Source organism: Xylocopa sonorina, unplaced genomic scaffold (genome assembly GCF_050948175.1).
Source record: "Xylocopa sonorina isolate GNS202 unplaced genomic scaffold, iyXylSono1_principal scaffold0076, whole genome shotgun sequence".
Lineage (NCBI taxonomy): Eukaryota > Metazoa > Arthropoda > Insecta > Hymenoptera > Apidae > Xylocopa > Xylocopa sonorina.
The window spans coordinates 300,086-310,372 of record NW_027490147.1 but is presented as its reverse complement, the minus strand read 5'-3'; the positions used below and the strand labels follow the sequence as shown (position 1 = coordinate 310,372).

The window sequence follows — 10,287 nt, the reverse complement described above, 5'->3', positions numbered from 1 at the left end:
ATCGCTGGTTGTCTGGGAAATTTTAAAATATGAGAAAAACACATTATATGTAGTAATATGATTTACAAATCTGCTTCATGCAAATAAACAAAAATTGCATTAATTACTATTAAAAAATTGAAAATTAATGAAATTTGTAATCACTTATGAACGAAAAAAGTGAAGGTAATAATAAATATGTACCGTTTCATCCCCCCCCCCCCCCCAAAAAAAACGGCACCTATTAAATCCAACTATATGTTGTGCATTCCTGAAATTATTTTTTTCATAAAATTATTGAATGCAGTTTTCATTTAACCAGTGGACAACTGTTTTCACGGTAGTAACAATAACAAATGTAACTATGTATGTGTACAGAATATAAGAGCAAGTCAGAGATGCGCGAGGACTTCCACAGCAGTTATTGGAGGCGTTTGGTCTCCACTCAAAATCACAGGTTCCGATTCAGTTTGAACGATCCTGACGAGGTTCGCATCCTTCTTTGATGATGCGATATTTGTGTTTGCTGCAACTGTGTTCGATCGGGCGCAATAACTTGGCGGTCTGCTTTCTCTCGCGGTGCCAGGAGCGATAATACTTCCAGCATTCGATCTGTAGGTTGGCGGAGGAGAGGATGTTGGCTGTAGACGATCCAAAAGCAGCAATCGAAGCCTGTACTCTTGCATACTCGCCTGTAATTAGATCAGTTACATTAAAATTCTGTTGTATTATACATATACACATTATTATATCGTAAAATCATAAAAACTACATCAAAGGTATAAGATATAGTAAGAAGTAGGTACACTGTTCATTGTTTTTCTTAAACTAAGTTCGCTTTCCGCACATACAATCGTTTATGCATTCATTCATCAAACATTCTGTATTCTTTTATCCAGATTTCGATGTTTTCCCTTGTTTTCCCAGCCACTCATATACACGCATACATTCTTATGTATAAAGTTTAAAATATTCGCGAATATTCAGTATACCACACCTCGTACAATTCAAACACTAATTCCACCATTCCTCGCACCATACAATATTGCCAATGTTCAAGGTTTCTTTTTATAGAATTCGTTAAAAGTGTAGACAAAAAAGGAAAAGGACGATGAGGAGCTTAGGGCCCACATGTTCGACAGCCGCGTCGAGTGAGACGATGACGGGTTTTATGGTAAGGACTCGGACCCAGACGGAATCCGGATAAAATACGAGAACCGTAAAATCTGGTCGTCGTCAAAAGCCGGGAAAGTCTCATCAAGGGGTGAGCGTCTTGGCGGGGATGAAGGAGTAGGCGTTGTTTTCCACCTGATCGGTGGAAAAGGTCAACGCCTACTGCTTAGGATAACCTTGAAAGCCTAGGCGAAAAAGGCTGTCAGATCAGAGTTTTTTTGTAAAAGAGTTAGAGAAGATTAAACGAGCGATAGCGTTAGAAATATAGATTTATTTATTAAAAACACTGTGTATTATCGTTTTTGCTATTCCTTGTTTGAATTGACTATCTCCGAATCCTGACGCCCAACATAGTTTCTCCTACAAAAGGTATAACCGAATACGAGGCAAATGTAGACATTGACTGTTAGTTGTATTTCTGAAATTTTATTTCTGTATTGTCACCAGATGTACGTGTGTTGCATGTTTGATTATACGTCGTAGGAGAATTAGAATCGTCAGTCGGCTCTGGATAACTTAACGGTTAAAGCAGTCGCCTGGTTCGGCTGTTGAGAGCCACGCGGGTGACCGACTACGAGAGCGATCGTGATCATAATAAATGGTAATAACAAATAATTTTCACAAAACTTTAAAACAACGAAATTAGAGAAGAACGCTATAACAGTCTAGAGAGAGATAATACACAATCTATAGATACACCAAGTAGTGCGAACCACGCTTTTACTTAACCTACAAACAGTATAATCAAACGGCGATCCTTTAAGGGATCCAAACTTGAATAGCATTAAGAATGAGTACAAACAAGTTTTAGAAAACCCTTTAAAGAAAAAGTAAACAAGAGGTTCTCAGTGCTACTAGTAGATGCAGCAGAAATGGAAACAGATGAAGCAGCACACAGTAAACATTACATAACGAAAGCTAATAATAAAAATAATGAAAACAAATTACCTATTGATGCATGGCTTTATGAAGGATCATAAAAAGTCCATTGAATTAATAAAGATTGCAGTAAAAAATAAATTCTTTATGAAATACCAGAAGGATAGAGTTAATGTGCATCTCTGGAGGAAAACAACCCTACAAAAAAAGGAAGCCTACGTAATAAATGATCTGCACAAGAGCATCTGTAGCGGCTAGAAGTAAGGTACAATAGAAGACCTTTCGCTACAAACGACTAGCACGGTTTATGGTATGCGCAGCAATCAAGCCATTTTTGAGGAACCGTTTTAAGCTTTTAACATTTTTCAGGCATGCGATAATTAACTTTCTTTAACGGCCTTGATGGCACACGCGGAAGCCATAAACCGGGAATTTCCGAAGGGTCCACTGCCTACCTTGGTCACCCGGCGCAGGTATTAGGCCCAGCGGAAATTTCGCTACATAACCAAATATGGTAACAACAAAGTCAGCCACCACCAGAAGCACCACCACCCTTCTGTAAGAAGGGAATGGCCTAAAATAGGAAATATTCGGTGATTGACAAAAGCAGCCAAAACTGAATACCCAATCAAAAGGCGCGACGAGGAAAATAGAAAAACAGCAAGACAACAGTCTCCGCTGAGAATTCCTCAGAAGAACAACCAATAAAAAGCTCTCCAAACGATTCTTGACTTTTACAGATTAGAACATTCTGTTTAAACTCCTGTTAAACTCATGTTTAGAACATCCTGAACACGCATTAACAGTATAAGACACCCTTCACATCGACGCAATAAAAATCGGCAAAAACGGAACTGCCAGGAAAAGGCATCAGAAAAAACAACGTTAACAAGATCAAGGGTACAACGAGAACCACATATTTCCATTATATGGCCACAAAAATCACCTGAAACAGGCTAATACGCACGGCCTAAGAAGGCATTCTTGTACGAACCTTTGGGTTGAAAGCAAGTAAATAAAACATATGAGTTATAATTTCTTACACATTAGAAAAAGAAAAATCACACAATACCATATATGTCAGGAATGGAGGCACTGCTGTTAACTGCTACGCAGATTCAGCGTGCATAAAATGTGCTACAAAACATCACATCAGAGAATACAAAGAACATCTAACAATACTAGCAAAATGTGTAAACTGCAATAAAGATCACCCAACAAATGTTACAATATATACAGCATATCAAAACAGATTAAAATAGTTAGACAAATCTAAAACGAGACTGCGCATCAGCAAAAATAAGCATATAAGAAGCGAAGCATATAAACTTGTGTTAACAAGTCGCTGTCAGACCAATTTTTGGACACTTTCTGTTCAAGCCTTTATAATTAAATAGTTTTGCTTCTGGCGTATATTTTACAATTTTTACAATAGTATTGCTGTGTTATTTTAACAAATCAACGTAAAAACAAAAATTCATCTTGTTTTAAGAAATAGAATTTCGTATATAAACACTGAAAGAAACTTATTAGTTCGAGCAGGCCTCCAATTGTTTATACCTAAGGGCCTGAAAGAAAAACACAGACGTGCAGGCTTTGCGTCATCATTTTTTCTTGAGCGGGTGGACTCCAGAATACCTATCCGGATTTCTCGCCTTTCGTATAATTCTTGTATCATACAGACATTCTTCCAAGCCTTTTAATAAAGTGCATAGTAAGAAGTATATCGGTAAAATTTTCCTTTCTTTTATCCACACCCAATAAGTATAAAGACCATAATTATCCAGAAAAAGGTGTAAAGTACCGAGACATCACTCCACACTGCGCGTTGGCATGTGATAAACTCTAACGTTTACGCCACATCACACGCTGGCATGAGATCGGCAGCGAAAATGTTACAGCGAAAATGAACAAAGCACAATTTCCAGAACTTAAACGAATACAACCGACAACATCCACACCACATAACTACTGAATTCAAAATAAACAAAGCAAAATAAGAGAAAGTGACTATGCTGATACAGAAGGGCTTTCAGGAGGAACTGCATAACTTCTTCAACTAAATAATGAAATAAATATAAATATACTCAAAATGCTTTGAGCTATAAAACCGCTAAATAGTGAACTTGCAATGTGCAAAACAGGCTTAGAACAATTCGAATTACTCATCATAATCCACTTTTCCCGGTGAATTCAAATGTCTTTTGTTTTCCGGTAAACTCTTTCCACTGAATATTGTTAGATGAACCGACAGTATCAGTCTGTTCACTTTCTTCTTCTATAGATCATAGTTATCCAGAAAAGGGTGCAAAGACCATAAATTTTCTAATAGTTCTTTAAAATCTCTACTCTCATACGAATTTTCATTTTCCAAGCTTGAACTTGATGCAATAATATTTCTAGCTTTTCTCGGAAATCTGAATATTTCCTCATCACTACTCGGCTCATTTTCATTTACACACTTGCGCTTTCTAACAGACATTTTAGGGATCAAGAAATGATGATAAATATTAACGAACAATACTCTTCTTGACTAATTGAAGGTTCTGGTATAAATACAGTGAGATCCCCCATAGTGATCTCTCAAACTTTTCCCACTTTGAGGCCCTTTATACTTTATAAGCATCTTCCGCAAAGTTATCTCCAAAATACCTTCTAAAAGAAATGTCTTCTGAGAAAAGATGTTCCACAAAATAAACCGTGGTTACATTTAAACGACGCATATACATGCGTCGTATCGCTCTTGCAGTAGAAACTTCACGGATTCACGCTGAGCGTTCAACGTGCTAAAAGTTAAGTTACAGTTTGAGGATGAGTGCCGACTGTTTCTGGCACTTCCAACATTGGGTTATCTCTTTGTTTTTTATTTTTTCCTACTTTATTGATTGGTGGACTGTGGTGATTTTATGAACATCGTTAATATTGCTTCCGGGCGAAAGTTGAGCTGTAAATATTGAGAGTTTTCTATTTTCAATTATGGATTTTTTTGTTTGTTTAGTTTCTCTAGGATTGCTTTGTTTTCGAAATCTTCTTCAAAGTTTTTTATAATGATTGTTTGATTCTTTTAAATCTATTTTGGGGTTTCCTTAAACGTATTTCTTGGTAGATCGTTTAGGTTTTGATTACTTACAAACGCAATTGTTACTGTGGTGACTTTTAGATTGCACTGCACTGCAGCGAGTGTTGTCGGTTTGTGTCACTGCTACATTTTTGGTGCATTTTCTTCTCGTTGCTGGCAATGTTACCTGGACGGTGATCAGTGAGCAAGTGAAGTGCATTAAACTAATACACCATCCTGACATATCTCCACTCACAAACAGATAAATAAACATGCTCATCTCCGCAAAAGTTTTATCTTCGACAAATCCAACCAAATTACTAATTACGCAATTCGTTCTCATATTTCTTTACCTTGATAATCTTTATTAATGTTAAATGTCAACTAAGTTTCTAGTGTATTTATCAAATACACTATATGTATAGTATATATGTAGCGATTCTATTGAAAATATTCTACTTTTCTTCCTTAGGTTAACGATCGATTACCGACTAACCGCGTAAACCCTTTGCCTTACAATCACGTGTGAGACTCGTTGTCGGTTAATTGGGCTAAAAATGAATATCACAAGCCTGACCCGTGGTGCATTGGTCGGGCTCACTGTAAACAACAAGATCATAGGGCAACCCCATTTTAAATAACGGACCAGGACCCAGCTCGTAGTTCATTTTTATAGTTTGTTACCATTTTGTCTTCATTACGTATTATTCTTGTCCATGTTTGCACAATGAAATATATTTTCTTAGAAACATTAGAAAGGTACCCCTATACAAAATATCTCTAAACAAAAATTTAGTGATGAGGACAGTGAGAGTTCTGCTGACATTTTAAGTAATGATTTGACAGATATTGTAACGTCCCTCTGTAAGCTATGTACTGATTTATTTAACTAACTTATAACTAATTTATTGAAAATAGGTAAAGACACATGAAACTGTCTAATATTCTTTCGTACTTTTTAACTTTATTTCTAAGGCTCAAAAGGAACGTCCGCACGTTTTGAAAGCTCAGCTAATTGTGAGGACACTGCATAGAAAATTTGGGGTCCTCCTTCCTAAAACAATGAGGACGCAAAGTTTGCACGTGTTTTTCTTCCAGGCAGCTATGTAGAAACAATCGGGGACACTACTCGAACCGATAGATCTTTTTCACAGTTTATATACTGGATTCTAACTCCTAGAGTCGTTCAAACATGGAGCTGGTTAAAGCTCAGACTTGGATCGGTCTTTATGCCTTACTCTTAAACTCGCTCAGATGAGGAGTAGGTTAAAGCTCAAATCCGAACCGGCCTCAGGCTCACTCAGACGAGACAGGTTTCCTCTTTCTGTTCTAAAAACGCTCTTACACGGCTATTTGTACTCTCGCGGGAGTCCCTCGCCCATGCGTATCGTCACCATTACGCTACTGCGCATACACCCATTATATTATTTTTATTAATATCCATATTTATTAATTATTTGGTTATTTATACAATTTATATTCATTTTTTATTATTTTACAATATACGTGGATGCTACAATACTTACTTGTGTTATCGATAATGATGATAGTAACATTATACGTTTTGTACGAAACTGATACCGACGATCAATATGGTATTTAAATCAACTACCAAAGCAATGGATTTGGAAACAAGTAAGATATAATCCAAAAATCTGCAACTATTATACAGGTTAATTTACTACTCGTGTGACAAATTCTTACAAATGACCACCCCAAATGCAACGAAAAAGTTTATATAAACTTAGATTTGATTTGCAAAAGTGGCAAAAAAAATTGATATCCAAACCGTTAGTCCTACAGGAAAATGACAAACTATATTGAAAAGAGCAATAAATTTTCTATTATGATAGTCTTAGTTTACCCTAAAACTTGAAAAAATAGGTGATGTAATAAAAAGTTTAAAATTATCTCAGGGGGCAAAATTTGTAAATTATTATAACTTTGATCTCCTATTTAGGTACTTATTTCTAGAGGCGGAGGGCAGCAAATTTCATAAAAACTATTTTATTCGCCAAGCTTTCTGATGGTATAATCAGGTTTTTATTCTGACGCACGAATTCAAAGAAATTTTGTATGAAATGGTGAAAACTGCAGGAAGAGAGCGGAGTGGGTAAAGCAACTACCAACTACATCTCTTCCATGGCCACATTTTTGTATAATTTTGTTAGATTTGTTACAGTTGTATAATCTAGCCCTTTTCCGTAGATTTGTCAAAGTCATCCGCGAGACAACGCGTTCACGAGGCTTTTCGGCTGCAGCTAGAACCTGTTTCCACAGAACGGTTTCATTGAGCACCTCAGTACAATAAACTTCAGCCTTCATGAATCTCGAGAGGTGGCCACGGAACAACATCCCCTCGCCCAATCCAAGTGGGCAATGTGTTCTTTAAATGATGACGCACGGCTAGAAAAATGTGAGGAGAAGCATCATCCTGTTGAAAATGATTTGTCTTACTGACTTCATTGACTGAAAAGAACATTCTCTAACAACCCTGAGAGTGTTTTTGTAAAAGATACAAGTAGGCTGATCCGTCCATTCAGAGTTTTTGGAAAATTTTAAACAGAACCTATTAGTAACTCACCAGTTTACATTAAACTTCCTTTGGCTTTTCTGCTGACACATTGCACAAGGATTTTCTGTAGCATAATGGTGCCTATTATGTACATTCATTATACCATCTCGCGTAAAATTAGATTCATCAGTTCACAGAATGGAATGATCCCGCTCTCTATCGGAAGACAGTAACCAACGGCAAAATTCAAAATTGAAGCAATAGTATAAAAGATTCCAAAATAAATAAAGTAAGGTAATGGCTTTTTGGATATTGTTGCTGCTCCCTGTGAGCATACGGTCACAATGTGTTTAAAATTAAATGAAAATCAAGACTATGCATCGCAAATGATGGAAACCAATCTGAAAATGAACTTAGTTAAGATAAGAAAGGCAAGAACTGTAAAAAACGAAAACTGTAACTGTAACTACGAGACAGACAGTGAATGAACAAGATACGATCTAAGAAGAATCTTAGAAATGTTTATTCAGGTATCAAGGTATATCCAAATAATCCTCAGAGTATAAGCGAAATTGTCGGATTAATTATCGAAGATGATTTTATAGAAATGTTCGCAATTGAAACTAACAGATATTATGATCAGATATAAATGTGCAAAGAAATAAACAAAGTGATACAATACTACACTGTGCCAGATGAAAAAATTCCTCGCATTAAATATTTTGGTGGCGCAGATGCAAAAAGCTACAATACATAGTTACTGGTCAACACGTCCGTCAATCGCAACATCTTTCATTTCAAAAATAATGACAAGACATTGATTTATACAAATTTTACGTTTTTGCACTTTTCCAATAATGCAAAAATGTCATCAAATCCAAGCCAATGGTTGTGTAAAATTTAACTCGTAATAAATTATCTTTTAAATAAGTTTAACTCTCCTTCTTTAGTTACAGTTATGATATCATATCGTGGGGGACTGTCCTTTAGGGTTTATAATCCAAGTAAAATAACAAAGTACGGGATACTAGTTAGAGTATTGTCTGAGGCAAGTACCGGATATGTCAGTAACATTCAGGTATTAGTGTATTATGAATTTGATTTAGATTTAGAAGAAACTATTTCACTCCTTTTAAGTAAAAACTAAAATTTATGGCACCATATATACATGGATAAGTACTATAATAATATTACAGTAGTTGAAAACTTATTGAAGAAAAAAAATTCTTATTTATGGTAGAGTACGAAGGAATAGAGGTTTTCCAAAGGAACTAAATGATCTCAGATTAAAAACAGATGAATTTGATTTTCGGCGTAAAGGTGAGGTACTAGTTCTAAAATGGAAAGATAAACGAGATGTTCGAATGACATCCACCATACACAATGTCCACATCATCGAGACTGTAAAAATAAATTAAAAAAAATTGGACAAAAAGTTCGTAAGCCTGAATATACAGCGAAATACAATTAACACATGAAAGTTGTTGATCTTTCTGATCTATATCTTTCATATTATTCATTTTTACGAAAATCGATCAAATGGACAAAAAAATGTTTATGTTTTTTGTACGTTGCACTTTCTTCAATTATAGATATAATTTTATCGAAATTCTTACAAATTCTGGCAGCAGAATAGATTGCTTTTGATACTGGACACCCTGATCCCAAAAATTTAGCAACTAGTAGCTCAACAATAGTGGACCGAGTATCTTGCCATGATCCTTCTTATAGACTTTCAGGTGACATGAAAATACAGCAATTGGAATGAATCGCACAGTCGGGAAAATAAAAATATTCACAAAAACGTTGTACAGTCCCCAAACTCATGAAAAACGTCATGATATTTCATATACATGCAAATTATGTGGAGTTCCCTTATGCAAATGACACTGTTTTCCAATTTATCACACTAAACAGAAAAGTACATGTAATATAAATCTAAAGAAACTAAACATAATAATAACGAGTGATTTATTATATTATATTTAAAAAGCAAGTATACAAACTATGAAAACCTTTTTGTCTTGAACATCACATATTTACAAGATGTATATTTTAAAAGAAATTTTATAATTTTTATTTTCATCTTGACACAAGTTTGCGACAATCGGCTTCAGAATTTTATTATATTTGCTGATACTCAGTATTAGAAATGTGAAAAATTTACCAGTCGTAAAAGTTGTTAATAAAGTCTTCGATGTAAGCCATCGAATTCCAAAATGTCTATTTGACTCGAGTAGTTTCTTTGGGCTGCGTTGTTTCGATTGTTCCTCCATATTCTAAGGTATAGTCCTCCATCCAGACATTCCATTCTATGAACCCTTTCTTAAACTACTGCGGTGTATTTTCACTTTACAAGTTTTTATCTGCGCTATTACGTCATCGTTAAGTCATTTAACCCGACAACGAAACATCGCGTTATTATCGATGAATCCACGAAATGCGGACTCTCGTTCAATGACACGCTTCTTACTAGACGAAACAGCATGGCATCCTCGTATTTCTCATCAGATTTTGAGCACATACCTATGATTTAACCGTAGACACTGAGAAGATGTATCGACAGTTCCACGTAAGATCGGAGAGCCGTGGATATCAACGGTTACTGCGACGAGAAAATAACGGTAAAATAAGGACGTTCGGACTAATTTCAACGTCTTTCCTTGCAATTAAATATATTCAC

At 35.6% G+C, this 10,287-nt stretch overlaps 1 protein-coding gene across 1 annotated transcript in view; it reads right to left on the bottom strand.

Moving 5' to 3' along the window:
• Positions 1-290: 290 nt before the first annotated feature.
• The window catches only part of LOC143432259 (uncharacterized), a 132,325-nt gene continuing 122,328 nt past the window's right edge, over positions 291-10,287 (bottom strand). The window contains exon 5 of the mRNA XM_076909035.1: positions 291-671. Coding sequence (XP_076765150.1) covers positions 372-671 — 300 coding nt within the window. The 3' untranslated portion in view covers positions 291-371. The remainder of the gene's footprint in view (positions 672-10,287) is intronic.